The sequence below is a fragment of the Labrus bergylta genome, chromosome 4 (genome assembly GCF_963930695.1).
Source record: "Labrus bergylta chromosome 4, fLabBer1.1, whole genome shotgun sequence".
Classification (NCBI taxonomy): Eukaryota; Metazoa; Chordata; class Actinopteri; order Labriformes; family Labridae; genus Labrus; species Labrus bergylta.
In genome coordinates this window covers 33,105,628-33,123,242 of record NC_089198.1, presented here as the reverse complement: position 1 = coordinate 33,123,242, position 17,615 = coordinate 33,105,628, and the positions used below count along the sequence as shown (strand labels likewise).

Here is a 17,615-nt window from a genome sequence, read left to right as displayed (position 1 = left end):
TGTATTCATTGAGTCTTTGTGTTATTCTCGTCGATTATACAGAACATTTCTTCTTTGACTGGATAAACGATTCCATCCTCTGCATGGAGGATTTCTCCGTCTTGTATTTATCTGTGCTCAAGTAAACAAATGTGACTCTCTGGCATTTTAAAGGACAGACACAATGAGAAGAGGAACACACAGAGTCACCCTGAGTACGGTCGGTGAGGCTGTATTAATCTTTGCATGTTCTTAGTTGAAGGTTTTGTCTGCAGACGGCACTGTTTTCTCAAACTGTCTCTGTTGTCTGGCTGAAGGATCTGGGAGATATAGCTCCCACTAAGACATGAATATGTTCTTTTTCAGTCATTGTGTGTTGCAGAAATATTGTGTTGGATCCAACGGACCATACAAAAAAAAATAAAGTCATCAATGAAGAAACAAGTAACTGATTGACGCCCATGTTTGCTAAGTCGGTGGCTCTGAAGAGGCTGTTTCTGGTTCTTTTCTGGACTGGATTTAGTCTTCGTCTAGTCACATTTCAGTCAGTTGTCGGGATGGTTTCTGTAATCAGCTCAGACCTAAGTCTTTCAGTGACAGAAATAACATTTGTGAGAGGATTCACTCTGATTGGGCTGGAAGAACGATTTAGCAGCCATTACAGCCTGTTTCACTGCTGCAGGCTGACGACATCTACTGGAGCCAATCAAAGCTTTTTGCACCTGCGGGTCATCTAGACCTCCATGTAGTGGCGGCTGTGGTTCAGTTGGTAGAGCTAGTCGTCTCTCAACTGGAAGGTCGAGGGTTCGATGCCCAGCTCCTTCAGCAACATGTCAGTGTGTCCTTGGGCAAGACGCTTAACCCCAAGTTGCTCTTGCTGCTTTGTTTGCGGTGTATGAATGGATGAGTTACACAGCAGCCTCTCCCATCAGTGTGTGAATGTGTAGGTGTGACCTGCGGTGTTAAAGAGCTTTGAGTAGTCACAAGAATTGAAAAGCGCTATATAAGCTCAAGTTAATTTACCTTGTAAAAAAAAAACTAAAAACAGTACAAGTACAGATGACCGTTTGGCATTCGGAGCACAACGATGCCATGACACAAATGATGTAAAGAAGAATTTAAAAAAGGCTCAGGTTTAAAAGTACACCAGCTACCCTGCAAGGTTTGGTCCAAGTCAAGCGTATGTGTCAGTAAAACCTTTGTGATGTTCCTCTCTGTTAGAGTAAGTGTGAAGGAGACCCTCTGTGGGCGGTAAAATGTGTTTCTGTCAGTTTCATGGACCCGTTGGTTTATTAAACCTCTTTGTTCTCTCACAAAGAAAGTAACGTTACTCCAACCCCAGAGAGGTGCAGCTCTGAGCTGCAGGACATTTGTGCTGCCCTCCATGGCTTATTAAAACTGATATTCATTTAAAGAAAAGAACTGATGTGTTTCTCTGTTGTGAAACATCAGAGAGGCGGGTGGAGATAATGAGAGTTTTGATCACAGCAGGAGTGTTGATGCGGGATCGGCCATAGGACCACACACTGTCGACACACGCTGCCTTTGTTTTCTCCTGAGTGTCTCTTTTACTCTACAACATGTGTGTAATGGTGCATTGGTGTTTTTCATCTCTGCTTTGTAAGTGAGATGTGTGAAGCCTGTCTGCGTGGATGATGAACATGGTAGAAATGAGAAAATGAACTGAAGCTGTTCACCTGTGCCAACATTGTAATCATGGATTCTGTTACTGTGTGTATTTATGTGGAGACAAGAAACGTTATCATCAATATTGTCTATAAATAGATGAGTAAACAGCATGAAGCCTCTCCCTGCTGGTCCTTTTGCTTTGACTTTATGTCCAGCCGAGTCTCACTCTAATGGAGCTTAAACGTGATGTAATTTGCCCTTTGGCTGTCTCACTGGAGGTCACTGGTTCACATGTGACGATAAATGTCATCAGCTGAAAGCATTTTAACATTTGACTTTGCTGTCTCAACCAAAACAACCAAGGTTAATCATAATATTTCATGCTGAAGACCGCCCATTCAAACAGTGTTTGGGATGCAAACATAGACTGTACATAAACATGGACGTCATCTCAGGGACGTCACACTTTGGTTTGTGAGTTTCCCTGAGGGAACCTTCCCAAAGGAGTAATAAAAATCCTCCTACCTATCGTTCTAGTTCCTAGAGGATTTGTTTTTCCAAATCTCTTTATTGGTTTGCACAGAGGATAAGAACACATACAGTTGGCATAAGAGTTGACATTGTACTGTGGTCATCTTTTGTAAACCCACTTCCTGCCTTCTCCCACCCATCCCAGTTAACCCCATACCCACCCACCCCTTCAGGAATCCTATTCCCACTCCGGAGGTAGTCTGTTTTCATAGTAGTCTACCCAGGAGTCTCATTCACACTCATGCATGCTAGGACAAGGAACAAGAAGAGAGAGGAAATAATACATTAATAAAGTAAAAAGAAAAACCATTAAAAAACTAGAACAAAACAAAACGAAGCAATACTTGAAGATAGTTTCCTAGAGGAATTTTGAAGCACATCGGTGGCGGTCGCCATATTGGAAATACTGTCTTAAAGTTACTTTCAGATGACCTAGTAACAGACGAAGAGCTGAGGCGGGACTTAAGCCTCCTGACAAACAGCTACAAAGCATCCGCCAGTGTGTGTCGATTGAGACATGAGCTAATCAGACCTATTTGATTTTTTTGAACCAGGCTGTAAACATTTTAATCTCTGCTGTAAAAACAGGCATTTTAGAATGGATGTGTATGTGACTTCCTGCGCTTCTGCAGCCAGCCTCTAGTGGACACTTGAGGAATTGCAGGATTTTGCACATCAGCCTTGGCATTGGAGGTTGCTGCTCGGATGTTAACTGTTAACTTTGGTTTCTCTAATTGGCACCATGTGACTTTGAATACTTAATTGACATACCCAACAGTTAGTCGACCAATTTTAGTTAAAAAAAGCGTGTTGAGCTGCGTTGATGGTGAATCTTTTCAATGTGGATCAACATCTAAGGTAGCTTTCTGCTGAGTTGATGATTTTGACACTCAACATCAGTCCCACATTGTTTCCTTAAGTGGGAGCTTAAAATCTCTGAGAGAGAAGCTCCACATTCAGGAAGTTTTGACCCAAAGCAAAACCAGGCGGATCTCATGTTTCCTGAAGAGTATCAACTGAAAGTGTCAATGACACAGTACAGGAGCTCCCTGTAAACGCTTCTGTAAATGCCACAGAAGAACCCTTACTTTAGTAATGTGATGTACGGTCAGAGGATGATTGGAAAGTGCTGCCTCAGTGCTAAGAAAGCAGCTGCCGGGGTTCCGTTTGAAGTTGGAGCAGAGCAAGGAGCACCGACTCGCATGACTCTTTCTCCACAGCCCTCAGATCACAAGCACATTGAATATATTTGGGAGAATTCACAAAGTTAGAGTAATGAATAAAGCATGAATGAATAAGAGCACACGCTGTGGAAGTTGAGCAGACAGTCTGACTCAGAATAATAACAGTCAGGGGGCAGTGCTGTGCTGTTGTTTGCTAATAAGTCAGGATGTCTTTCAGGCCGTCAGGTTGGTCCACAGTCATCGCCTCCTGCACCCGTTCAGAGTCATGATTTTAAATGCAACTTCATAATGTACCGAGGAAGGCAAATGTTATCCACATGCTCAGACTGCATGTCAACAGTTAGGTTGTCAATCAATAGGTATTAATATAATGCCAAATCATAACAGAAGTTATATCAGATGAATGAAATGTTTTTTTAGAGAGACCCAATAGATGATATGTTCTCAGCCGACTAGACTGAATAGTCTTAAGGTAAGAAAACGCCCAGAAAACAGTCAACATTGACAGCGGGTAAACAAAGTACTTTGGTTTGCTAAGTGTGGCTAACGTTAGCAGTGTTAGCATTGCAAGCCTTCGGTCCTCCTTGCACTTTAACATTGACATGTCTGTGGTAAATGTGCTTACACATCTTTCCAGTTTAACCCGACACAGTTTACATACAACGTTATCTCCTTCATAAGGTCATTACAAGATTTAAACTGAGATGCTCCTACGAGATGCTATCTGTTCACTGTGCTTGTTTACATCTGGGTAATAGAGCGAGACAGAAGGCCCATTAACCGGAGCTATTTATTAACCGGAGCTATGGCTACAGCCCCACCTGGTCAGGTCGCTGCGGCAGTATAACATTAAGCATGGCTACGTGTGCAGGACAGGAAACACATGCTCTTGCAAACAATCTGGGGAACACTCTGCAACCTTTTTAACGAGCTAAAAGTTGACACAAAGGAAAATGAAATAAGAAATCTTTTGGTAAACCGCGTTTAGTTGAGTGACTGTACAGCAGAAAAAAGAGAAATGAAGAGTGTTGTCCCATTTCTGAGGCCCCGCCCTCTCCCCCTGTTAGAGGTCCTGAATGAGCACAGGAGACGGTGGCTGGGAGGGTGCAGTAGTAGACGTAAGATTTACATGACATAAAAAAAAGAGATGTTTTCATTCCAGTGAGATTTATTTGAAATGAGAGCTTGAGGTTTCTCATAATCATAACCCAGATCTGATGTTTACATGCAACAAGACAAAAAGAAAACTAGGTTACTGACTGACTCTGAATCTCTCACTGACTGACTGTGTGGGTCAGGAAGACGTGTACGTATTGATTCTGATGGCTGAACAACATCAGTGCGTGCTCCGTTATAAAACAGAATGATTCATGGTCGCGTCACACGAATCACAAAAAAAGTTTCCCTAAAAGTTCCTGGAAAAAAACTTATCGTCAAGTGTCCAAAGTCAAGGTGCAGCTCTGCAGCTCGTTTATGGTTTATTCATAATGAGACTTCACACTCCCAAGGACCAGGCACCGGACTATCTGACGGCTCTTTGTGAGTTTGTGTGTGTGTGTGTGTGTGTGTGTGTGTGTGTGTGTGTGTGTGTGTGTGTGTGTGTGTGTGTGTGTGTGTGTGTGTGTGTGTGTGTGTGTGTGTGTGAGAGAGAGAGCGAGGAGTGTGTGTGTGAGTTTAAAAGTGGACAGGCGGTGTGGATGCTGTTGGCTGCCTTCAGATGGCTGGTCTATTCTGATGGAAAGGGTGGCTGGGTTTGTACTTGTCTGTCATACGCACGCGCACACACACACACACACACACACACACACACACACACATACACACAAGCTGCTCTGTGGCTGACATTCTCCTTTTTTCACATCTAATTGGTCCTCTGGGAGTTGTCAGAGGCCTCGGCGGATGTCTGCAAGGTGGCAACACATACATACACACACATGGACACACAGACACACACAGAGTCATGCATCAGGAGTATGTGGAGATGGAGGCGACAGAGGAGGAGGAGGAGGAGGAGCTGTGATTGTCACCTGAAGGTCATGGACATTTATCAGTGTTTGTAAAGAGGAAACATGTGGCTGGCCTGAGCTGCAGATTGAACCCTGCTTCTGCTTCTATAACAGCCTCACTATTGTTGAGGGCCACAGAATATTCTGCTTCTTCTCCTCTTCTGCTCCTCACTAGATCATCAATGGAGGACTGAATATTTCTGTTAGCTCAGGGTTTTTTCTTTTCGCCTCATTGCTTTAAGAAAGGCTCATTAGGCGTTAGTTTTTGGACAGGTGTCATTTAAAGTGAGCTGGAGAATTGTGATTGACAGGTCTGTCTTCTTACTCAGACGTCTCCATGAAGACTTTCTGCACCAGATTGGACAAATGTATCGCTTGCATGGTCGCCTTAGGTGGAGAAAAAAAAACTGACAGTGTTTGTTGAATTCTGAGATTTCTCACAAAACTCTTCATGCATATTCTCCTGTGGTGCATTGAGAGGCACGGCGAGAAGGCTTTGATTCATGCAGCAACTTTCAAACACATCTAATAGCTATAGATCAGTGAGATCTGTTGTGAGTTTTTCTTTTTATATTCGTTATTAATCCTTAATACTCTGTTGAGAGACACACACAGGCCCGCTGCAGGAGCTGTGGACATGCACTAGTGGAGACATGTCATAGCATGGCTGCTATGCAGGGAGCGCACCAGAGCAGTTGGGGGTTTGGCGACTTGCACAAGGGCACCTCGGCAGTACTCAGTACTCCATATTATGGTTCACATTGGGACTTCAACCGGCGACGCCCCAGTTTCCAACCCAGGTCCGTACTGACTGAGCTAATGCCGCTCCTTAAGTGATAAAGTCACCTTACTATATGATCAGGCATTAAGGACAACAATGCAGCAGCCGTTAAGTGTCAGATTGATAGAATAGAATAGAATAGAATTACTTCATTGATCCCAAACTGGGAAATTGTGATGTTACAGCAGCATGTTATCAGAGCAAATAAAACAATATAAGAATAGATACATAGTAAATAAGCACTTAAAATGTAAAAAATAAGAATAGGAAGAGATTTATACATCAAGGATTTAACTGAACATTGAATGATCTCTGATGAAGAGTGAGCACAGCTCAGTGGAACGGTTTGAACTCAGAGCTCTTCAGAACGTCTTGTAACGATAACGTAAAAGGTCAATGGTCATGCAGCATGAATTCAGATGAACATGACTCATATTTCCTTATTCAAAGGCCCCGGACAGACACTCAGATGGCGTCTAAACATTCCCTGCTGTTGTCTCTGCGTGACGATTATCTGCAGCATCAGCTTTGTTTACTCTCAGTCTCTGTGATGACTGCATTTGTACAGTTAAGCTCTCAGAGCAGATGGAGCTCAAGATCAACCGCCAACAGAATTAAACAACTCTTAGGAGGCCCATTGATATTTGTACAGAGACACTCTGTTGACATGTTTCAGAGCTGCTGGGGATCACGGACCAATCACAGCGCGGTATTCAAAAGTGTCTTTATCAAACCCTGTGAGCCCGACGGGGAGCGGGACGTGTTTCTGGATATCATCTTAAATGTTGATGTAGCTGCTCACAAATCCAGCCGACACGTTTCACTTTAGTAAATGATCATTCCCCATGATATACTTCAGTTTAAAGCTTCAGGTAGATCAGACATTTCAGACAAAAAGCAGTTAGTGGATCAGCAGGGGACTGTCACCATCACTGACCTGTGGAGCTCTTAAAACACAACAGCATGCAGAGGAAACAAGCTCAAACACGTCTGAGTCTGAAAATTTTACAATCCAATGCTGCCTTCACATTCTCCTGGGAAACATCATACTTCCCAGTTGTGCAGTCGCAGTGACAACATACACCCAATTTAAGGCTCCTGACTGAAAATAAAGTGACAAATATGGACTCTGAAAGTCAGGTAGTTTTTAAGTGGCTGATGTTTAATCACCAAAAGAAGGTAGCAGCGAGCTCCTTTCAGCTTCAGCTACATGATGAAGAACATACGAGTCACATCAGGTGAATTATGTTCACCTACAGGCCTGGCATGTTTAATAGTTCAAAATGTGCTTGCTTGCTTTTTCTAATAGATGCAGACACTAAAATGTGGAACTCCTAAAAGTAAATGATAGCTCCTATGAACAAAAGTAGATCTACTTTTTGCTGTCACTTGCGTTCCTCCATTTTTGCTGCCTTGAAACGTTACACAAACGTCACAACTTGACAACTCGGCTATCATTAAAATTTCCCACTGTATAGATATAAGAGACATATAGCCTTTAAAACAATACTTGCATGGCATCAGAATAAGCATTAGTACAGATGTGTGAGCTCTGAGGGTTAACACCTGGAACTGTTCTGAGACGACAAGTTTCACACAAGTTCTCAAGGCTTTGCTTTGACACACTACAGACGCACACATCTGGTACTTTGGCTGTTGGAAAGGTGGCTAATTTTCCTCTTCATGAGATTTCATGATCATTTAAAATAAGTGAATTTGAAAATGTTACTCATAAGAAGTGAGAGTGAATCTGCTGTGACTTTGGAGCTGCTTTCTTCAGGGCTTGGACTGAGGCCAGTTCAACTGTGTATTTGGTGACTTTATACTCACACACACACACACACACACACACACACACACACACACACACACACACACACACACACACACACACACACACACACACACACACACACACACACACAAAGCAGAGTAACGAGGCGATGGGGGAAATCCTCTTTGAACCGGAAAACTTGGAAGGCTCCAGCCTCTCTCTCCACAAGATAATGGAGCGGTGCGGCTCGTTAAAAACCTGAGTGAAGGCGTCAAGCCAGAATCAATCAGTCTCCTGTGAGCTCTCCACCTGATTCTGTTAAAGCCTTTTCATAAAGAATAGACTTATTAATGCAGCATAGGCTGAGAGAGAGAGAGGGGTGGGGACAGAGAGAGACAGAGAGAGAGAGAAAGAGAGAGAGAGAGAAAGGAGGGGGGACAGAGAGAGAGAGAGAGAGAGAGAGAGCGAGAGAGAAGGAGGGGGGACAGAGATAGAGAGAGAGGGAGTGAGAGAGGAGAGACAGAGAGAGACAGAGAGAGAGGAGGAGGAGCACATCAATAACTAAGTGAATATTAAGGAATAAGGTGGTCTGATGGAGCCTCAGTGGTGCTGCTGAAGCTGTCAGCACAGTCACTCTGTGATGGTTTGAAGTCACTGTTGCATATCAGGGCTGCACCCTAGTGCTGAAAAGGTGAACTGATGTGTGGATAATCTTTTAAATGAAGCTGTGCAGGGCCAGTGCACGACGAGCGAGGTGTGTTTATTAATCTGTCTAATCGGTCCCTTCATGATGACGCCGCCTGTTTCCTCCTCACTCTTTACTGTCCAGAGGTGTTGAGAACGTGACAGAGATCTGGTGTGCACAAAGTGTTTGCATGCTGATTGGACCGAATAAACTGGGTTACATTTGTATGGAAAGTAGCTGAGATAAAGGAGAACATTATTTGTGCTTGTAGCAGTGAGACACTGACAGAGCGCTGCGTGGGAAGATAAAAGCACATTTCCTTTCAGAGTAGTAATTGCTGTGTAAGCGTTCCTTCCTGATCCTTCCATGTGGATTCGAATAGATTTATTGATCCGGTGCAGTTTTTTAAGAGCACAAAGGCAGAGTTTTTATTTCGGGTTCGGTGTTCTTCAGAGGCTACACCCACCAAGTCAGTGGTCAATCTGATTTTTTAAGGCAAACATTTGTTTGAAGCCAAGGTAATTATTGTGCCTGCAGTGTTGCACGCTGCAGCTTCATGTGCTCGCCATGCAGAGAAGGATCTTTGTTGTTGAATCTTTCAAAGAAATGTTAGTTAGAGGACATAATTACAGTGCTGTAAGCTTCAGTCAGCAGTCGTCAAACAGGCTGTGATGTGTAATCTTTTCTAGGAAACACTACCCACCAAAGTACATCGCTCAGTACGTTAACATGCACAGTGAGGTCGAGCTTCTATTCTTTAATCAGTTTACAGGCACCGGGTATCCCATTTATTGATGGATTGCCCCCTTTAACCTCCTTCTGGGTGACCTCATAAACAGCAAGCTGGTTGTACGTCCAACTGTGAAAACATGGACGACGTCGCTGAGCTCTATACATTTCCTTCATGCTCTACGCTTTACTCTTGGTGAAAATGCAACAAGCTGATGGTGATATCCAAAGGCAGTCCATGCAGTTGGACCTCCAGGTCACATCTTGGCACGGTGGATGATGGAGCACCTGCTGAACGCCTGGTCCAATGTGGGTCCAATTTGAGTCGTAAATACACAAGAAAAAATCCCTGTCTCATTCGCTTTATCTGTGTGTTAGTCCGACTTTGAGAAATTCAACTTAGTAGGATTTCAGTGGGACTCACATATTTAAAGGAGGAACAGGATAAGCTTTAATTTTGAGATTTAAATGCTTTGTGATGAAGAGGGAAGATGAAAGAGAAAAATGTGCTGTAATGAAGGCTTAAACCTTTCTGCCTGGTTGAACCAAAAAAAAAGGATTAGGTCAGAAAAGATCAAGATTGAACATTTCAAACCGGATTTTTGAACATTTGAACCTGGACTGAATCCACAGAGAGAGAGAGAGAGAGAGAGATGTATCAATGGATTTAATGATGGACAAACAATTTAGAAACCCATGTTTAAATCATCGAGCAGGAATATGTTGTGATGCAACAACGGACGTTTGGGCAAATGAAACCACTTCCTGTTGTGTTTTCAGGAACATTCTTCCTTATCATGTAAAATCTATTTTCACAAGAGGCACGATAGTTTTGTTCTGGGCCTGAGCATTATACCCCCCCCCCCCCCCCAACTTCTGGCTACATGGAAATGTTCGTAAGTTCACAAACGATTTCATTGATGGGGAAATGTACATCTGTTCATTTTAAAGTGGAGCTGCAGGTGAAGAGACGAGGCGTTCAGTGTATCATCATCATCACAAGCATATTGATGAAGGGATATTTTACTCCTCTCAGTATAAACCACTCACCTTAATAAAAGCCTCCTTCCAGCCTCTTATCTGGAATGTTTCTGGAGCCTGACAGTATCTTCATTCTGCTCTCACTCTGTATATCCGCCGTCCCTGCAGCCCTCTCATGGATCTGTCTTTGTTGTGTTAATGTGATATGATAGGCCGACTCTTTTTGCTTTTGTTCAACATCTCTCTGCTTGTGCTGCTAATGACTGAGCGCTGGTGGAGGGGCTGAGTGCAGTCGTCCTCTTCCTGCTCAACAGAAATAAATCTTTGTTTATGAGAGACGACCACAGCTTGTAAATTAAAGACACAGGATCCAGCTCGCTTATATCAATGTGTAAAAAACAACGTGTTGCCTTCTCTATTTTTTTTAGTTCTTCAGGGTCTTTAAACTTGATGGTGAACACTTAACTGAACATACAATCCTGAAGTACTGCCAACTAAAAACCTCTCTTTTTTGGGGGGTGGGGCATCAGCATGCTTTAAAATAGGAAGCATATAATAAGGTTGAATTTACTGCCCATAAACTGTACATATTCACCTACGAATATGTACTCACAAGGAGCATAAACAACCACAGTAGGTAACAGAGCTTAAATCCATTTGATCAGCACATGTGGGACAGGAAGTGTTTGCACTGACTTTGGCGATGTATTCGTCTCATGTGCAGCACACAGGAGTGGTTTACTGTCCTCCTCTAGGGGGCAGGACTGACATCTCCTGCTTTTGTCCCAGCTGGGACAGCTGCAGCCGCGGGTGTAGTGGGATCAGATTTAGCCCCCTGCAGAGGCTGCTGTGACGAGGAGGCGCTCCTTTCTTGATCCGATAGTTACCGATGCATCAAGAAATGTTTGTTGGTTTGTAAGTGTTTGAACTTGTTGCTGCAACCGTCGAGACAGTTTTAGTTTTGACTGTCTCTAAGGATGACGAAAAATGACTAACCTTTGAACAGAGGTGATGTAAAGCTTCCATCTAAATAAAAGGAAATGTTTGACTTGTTGTTGGGTTCATTTTAGGAAAACCCTCAAATTTCAAGTTTTAAAAAAAGATCACTCAGGTTGCTCTTGCTGCTGATAAAGATGTCGACAGGGATCTTTTACTGGCAGACAACACAAAGGGTTAACTTGCTGATTAAATTCAGAACTGATTCTGGTGTTGGTTTGAAGCAGACACTCCTGTTAGTGTTCGGCTTCCTCTCGCCGTTCCTCCTCTATTCTGTTAATCTGGCGTCCCGTCCATTAACATGGAGGAGGTGGCCATACTGCGGCCTGTCAGCAGGGGGCGCTCCAAATGTGTTTGGGCCCCCTTTTGGTGCGCCATCATGCCATCATGCCATCCATCTTTATATACACAATCCATGCTTAGACCCCACAACAGTCTGAAGCTCCTGCACTAGTTCTACATGTACAAACACATTGTTTATTTATTGATGGTTTATTTGATAGGGACAAATGTTTGTCTACAGTGTAGACAAAACAGAAATCCAAGTATCAAAGTATCATAGTGTTTACAGCCGGTGCTAATTTGCAACACTTGTCCCTTTAGCTTCTGTGCTAATGTGCTAACTAGCTGAGCAACAGCTAGGAAACTGAAGCTGTGTTTAGTTGCTGATTTTAATCTAGAATTGGTTTTCCATTGCACTAGAGACTAATATAACTCCAGTGCTTCTTTAAATTCTCCTCAGATGAAAAGAGAACTGAAGTGTTTTCATGCTTGTGCTCCAGTTTGATTATCTGCTCTCTTCGCAAGATGCATCACATGGTTCTAAAAAAACCTTCTATCACTTAAAATGAAAATAAAGAAGTTTGTTTCTGCAGGGTTCTTTCTGTTTATCACAACTCTTATCTGCAGACGTTCACAAATCAATCAATTACATCTCCTTTATCTCCTACATCAAACAGTTTAGATGCCGAGAGTTTCCCCCTCAGAGCTCCGTCTGATGAAATCTGGACCTGACATGTTTGAGTCCAGCCATGTTCTCATCCGTGTTTCTCTCTCCTCAGATTCTTTCACCCGTCAATCAAACCCTGAAGGACTATGACCCCAGACTTAAGGTGAATCTGGGCTGGGAGATAACACGTCTGTGAGCTCAGCGTCAGAAACATGAGGACTACTCTACAGGCTGTTGTGTGGCTCTGCCTGGGCCTGTGCGTTGAGGCTCTGTCCCTGAGTGGATGGAGGGTAGAGTCAGGACGAGGAGAGGGGAGCGAGGCAGAGAGAGGAGAGAAGCTGCTCCGCAGAGTCAGACGAGGCTGGATGTGGAACCAGTTTTTCCTGCAGGAGGAGTACACAGGCAGCGACTACCAGTACATCGGCAAGGTGAGAGATGTGGCACAGTCAACACAAAGTTCACAAACACTACACTGCAGTAGACACAGTTGATGATTATTAAGCTGGGTACACACTGAGAGAGTTTAGGTCCTCTTCTGAGAATCCTAAACAGAGTCCTGGTTTTTAAAATGCTTCTAAAGATTATCTCGTCAGATTTTCCTGGTGGTGTAAAATGTGTTAAGAGTGATCAGATCTCATTGGAAGGACTTCAAATCGCAAAGATGAGATGAGATGAGATGAGATAAGACAGGATACAATATCATGAGATAGGATACTATCAGATACGATGCGATGCTTGTGCCGGGTTGCTCCAGCATTTCAGTACAAAAAAAGAGTATAACAAAAGAGCATCAAATATTTGAGAAGTACAGGAAACATAATGCATTAAGTAATCAACATACTTTAAAAAATAAAATCTTAATGTAGGGTAGGCTATATTTTTTTTATATAAGAAAAACATATAATTATAAAAAATATATATATAATTATATGAAAAAAATTATATTTTCTGATTTTCTGATTCTGTTTTCTGTATATATATAAAATATGTTGTTTCACTCTAAATTAATGTATTTTTTGCAGTAGAGATCTTGAATCTGCTGTAATCTGTGTGGCGATGTTCACAGGCTACAGCAGGCTGTGAGATAATGTTGCTATCGCTAAGTTAGCTGCAGACACGGTGAGAGTGAACGGAGAAAAGTCGAACCGACCGTTTGACCGGATCACGTGTGTTCCCGCCTCGGTCTGTAAAGATCACGGATCAACTGTGTGCTGTTGCACTAAAAGTAAAAAGCTGGCGCTCCAGTGTGTGTGTGCGCTCTTGTGTGCATCAATGTAGGCTATATGTGTGTGTCAGCGTGCCCCGCGAGAGCGAAGCAGGGAAAGTAGCTGCAGCTACATCAAACGCCTGCACTTTCTCGTGCTCTCTCTCTCTCGCTCTCTCTCTCTCTCTCTCTCGCCCAAGTATCGTATATGTGTGGGAAATTATTTTCACACTTTATTCAAAAAGAAAAGAAAACTACCATAATACGTGAGGGGGTCTTAACCGGGGCTAGACAGATTTGTGATGGGAGCTACAGCGCCCCCTAGCCCCGGTGTAGCGCCGTACTTCAAGACAAAACAAGACAAAATGGTAACAATACACAAACAGACAACAACATGCAACTCACTAAGACAGAGCAGAGTAGTGGATGAAAAACACAGTTTTTAGAGTCAGGACTGTGGATGTTGGTGATTGGACTCTGTTAGTGAGTTTTCACCTTGACTGTGCTTCAAGTTGATTATTTTAATGTCCAGAAGTTGTCTAAAATACTTCTATCACCTACCTTGAGCCTGAATCATGAGCATGACACGCGGGGGAGGTGGCTGATGGGAAACTGAATCAATAATGTAAATGAAGATTCAGTAACAGAGCTGGTGAAGCTGTACGTTAGAGCAGGTGCAGGTGTGTAATGTTATCTTCACTGAGGTGATGTAGGGACTCTCCATGGTACCAGCTGCTGTGTGTAACATCAGGAGTTTCTTACTCGGCCTATTAGTGAAGTTCTCAGTCAGAGCGGCGTGTTGTTTGATCAGCAGCCAGACGCCGGGAGGTGTTGTGCTGCTCTGTTTGGAGCCTGCTGTCTGACAGCAGCACAACACAAAGTCAGCTCTGTAACAAACAGCTCTTCTTCATGACGGAGGTAAACACAGACAAACACTCTCCCTCCCTGCTGCGCGTCGCGCTCACTGCAGGGGGGCTGCTGGCTGCTTCTGATAGGCTGCAGGGACGCCGGGGTGGTTCATTGAAAGATTACTGGAGCGACAGTATGATTAGGAAAACATGAACACATGTTTTAGCCCTCATAGCATGGAGGTTTCATACTTTTAGAATTAAAGGATGAAGTGTGTTTATTCAGCGGTTCACCTGCTTCACTTCCTCTCACATGTAAGAACAGGAAACAAACACAGAAACAACTGCAGGCTGATTTCTTCATGTTTCAGTCCGGCTCCATGTCTGGGGGAAAAACATCTGGAAGAGAAAAACAATCCAAAAGAAAGGTTTGTTTCATAGCCTTACAATGTGACAGCGTTAATAAAACATTGTTATTGATGATGGTGAGAAAACGGTGTCATAAAAAAAAAAGATTTTAAAAGCCCAACATGTTTTTTTCATCAGATTTGAGACAAACGCACAAAAACATATCGATCCAAAACAATCTCTTCAGAGCAGCAACACAACAACACATTTGTAAACACAGAACACTTACTGTTGTTTTTGTTTATTGGGATTTTTATTTTAAACGCTTTATTTCTCTGCAGCCTCGAGTTACCTGAGCATGGCTTTGCACTCTGCTTTAGATATATTTAAAAAACTGAATTAAAGGATTAAAGTATCAATCAGTAAGATGTGTAGAGAGTGAAATGATAAAGTGATCTTACTATATGATCATAAAGGAAACATGCTATGTTGAAGTGCTGGCTTCTCTGACAACAATGCAGCAGCCAGTATGTCCTCCTTCTAACTTTAGATTCTGCTCCTGAATGCTCTGGATTTGTTTGGACCAGAGAAGGTAGACGCTTTTAAGACACCCCCCCACACGGCCGTTTTGGACGCCCCTCTGTTTGCCAGATATGAGAGCAGTTATCAGGTCAACAGGTGTTGCAGCGATAGAAGCGGTCAAGAGAAGTGGTTCAGATAGAAGTGATTGTACCCGACCACATGGCAACCTGCATGAGCATGAGAACCTTTTAACTCATTTTAGATGCTCTTGGGATGATGTCACATAGCTGCTTTCACACTTTCAGGATGAGCTGCATGTGTGAACACAAACGTCGTCATTTTTTGATGTCGATGTGAGAATGCAGCTAATATTCAGGAAAAGACTTCCTCGTCGTTCTTCTTGCATCGATTCAGGAAGTTTCTCCATGTGTGAACAAGCAGGTCAGCTGAATTTGTGACCCTGGTTACATTTATAAAAGACCATTTCTTTGGCAGAGTATACTTTCAATACAGCAAGTTATTTATCACTTTATTCTTGATTTCAGAAAATAAAAGTCCTGTGAACGTCACGCTCGATCTGAGACTCAACACCAACATGAGATGCTGAGGGGGGGGGGGGGGGGGGGGGTCTGTAAAAGTTAGAGAGATTCATGTGATTCTGGCTCCACTGCTGGCATGAATGTTCTGGTGAAGCACAGTGGGATGCAGCCGGTCTGGTAGAGGTCTGGCAGCAGAATCAGATATGTGGGACGCATACGGACTCCAGAAAATGTCTCTCTCTCATGCCGCGGTAAAAACGTCCGCAGGCTTCGTCAGCTCGTGTTAGGAGGAAAGCACGGAGGTGTAGCAGCCCTGCAGACTGACAGATCAAATCAGACTGAACACTGCTGGAGAGAAAAGGCAGAGAGGATCAAAAAGAGGGAGCGAGTGAGGGGAGGGAGGGAGGAGAGGAGGAGGAGGAGGAGGAAAGGTTTGCACTGTGAAGAATGTGAACAGATAAAGGTGTTGTAAAGGAAAAGTTGAGACGGAGGAAGAGGACAGGAAGAAGAAAAGAACAGCAAGAGGGAGACAAGAGAAGAAGAAGAAGTCAGCTGGATGGAGCCAGAGACATGCACAAAGCACACCGACGAGTGAGGAGGACAGAAAAGTAAAAAAGTGAAGACATGAGCTGAGTTTTCTTCTACAGACAAAACAAAACAAAAACAGCTGACACACATTCACTGTCGCCTGGAGCAGATGATATGACACAGAAAAGACAAAGTTATAGAGACATCAATTATTGTTTCAGTGTTTCGATAAGAGATGCCCGACTGAAGCATCACTTATTAACAGTTGAGTGTTTTTGTGGTTGATTTATGGTTCTCATTAGACTCTGCTGACCTTTTGAGGTCTCTTTAATTATCCTAGATGTTAAACATTCCCCACTCCAGGTGGACTGTCGGCTGAGTCTGAACCAGCAGGTCCACTCTCCTCGGGTGACGTGGAGATAGATCTGTTGACTTGAATGATTAGTGGAATTCTTCATCTGCATTAGTACCTTCAACCTGAAGTCAAACCTTTTTTTGATTTATAGAAAGATATGTGCTGCTGATCACAGATGTTCTTTGTGTTTGTTTTAACTCTGACATGCCTCATACATTAAAGAGGGGACTGTTTAAAGGAGCTTCTTCCCATTAGCATAATTCTAAAAGTCTTCGGGGGAGATACAGGACACAGTTTGAGAAAGGACACATTAAGGTTATTGTGCACTCTGGGATAAGGTTTTTGGACTATCCCAGTTCTGTCTTACCCACGTTAATATATTCCTGCATGGAGCGGTCTGGATGAGGACTCCAGTAAAAACTGGGGTATGGATCATCTGCTGGCCCCATTTTCTGTAAATTCCCCCATGAGCAGTAACAAGTCATGACAAAAATAGCCCCAAAATGGTTTTATAGTCACAAGTCTCGAACATTAAACTGTTGTTAGCCACAGTTTAGACTTTAGACTTAATTATTTTTCACAGCATCATACCATCATAACAGACAACTCCCACCAAAGAACATACACAAAACACAGAGTCGCAGGCGCTGCTTATGTTCTGGGTTCACCAAAGAGCAAGTGATTTATATCATGCTTCATTCATGAATCAATTAAGACAACTACAGCCCCTTTCCCACATATCATGCTCTATACCTGCTCAGAACAGGCTGTTTCTGTGTCTGTACCTTTAAATATGTAAATGAGCTGTGTCTGACCACACCCCCTCTCTGGAAGGACTTGGGTGTATTCGGTCTTTCTCGCTCCATGTCCTGTTGTTTACGGTGAGAAGGCAGACTCAGAAGACAGAACAAACACCTAGCTGTGGGAGTGTCACCCACCTGGGGGAGAGGCTACTGCCCTTTGTGATGTCATGAAGGGAACATCTCCAAACGGCCTGTTTGAGCACACATTTTCTGAAAAGTGGAGCAGGTAAAAGACGGAGAGAAT

General features: G+C 43.2%; 1 protein-coding gene across 1 annotated transcript in view; it reads left to right on the top strand.

Moving 5' to 3' along the window:
• cdh6 (cadherin 6) overlaps positions 1-17,615 on the top strand; it is an 81,347-nt gene that overhangs the window by 16,740 nt on the left and 46,992 nt on the right. Inside the window, exon 2 of the mRNA XM_020651788.3 lies at positions 12,337-12,652. Within this exon, the coding sequence (XP_020507444.2) occupies positions 12,437-12,652 (216 nt within the window). The 5' untranslated portion in view covers positions 12,337-12,436. The remainder of the gene's footprint in view (positions 1-12,336; positions 12,653-17,615) is intronic.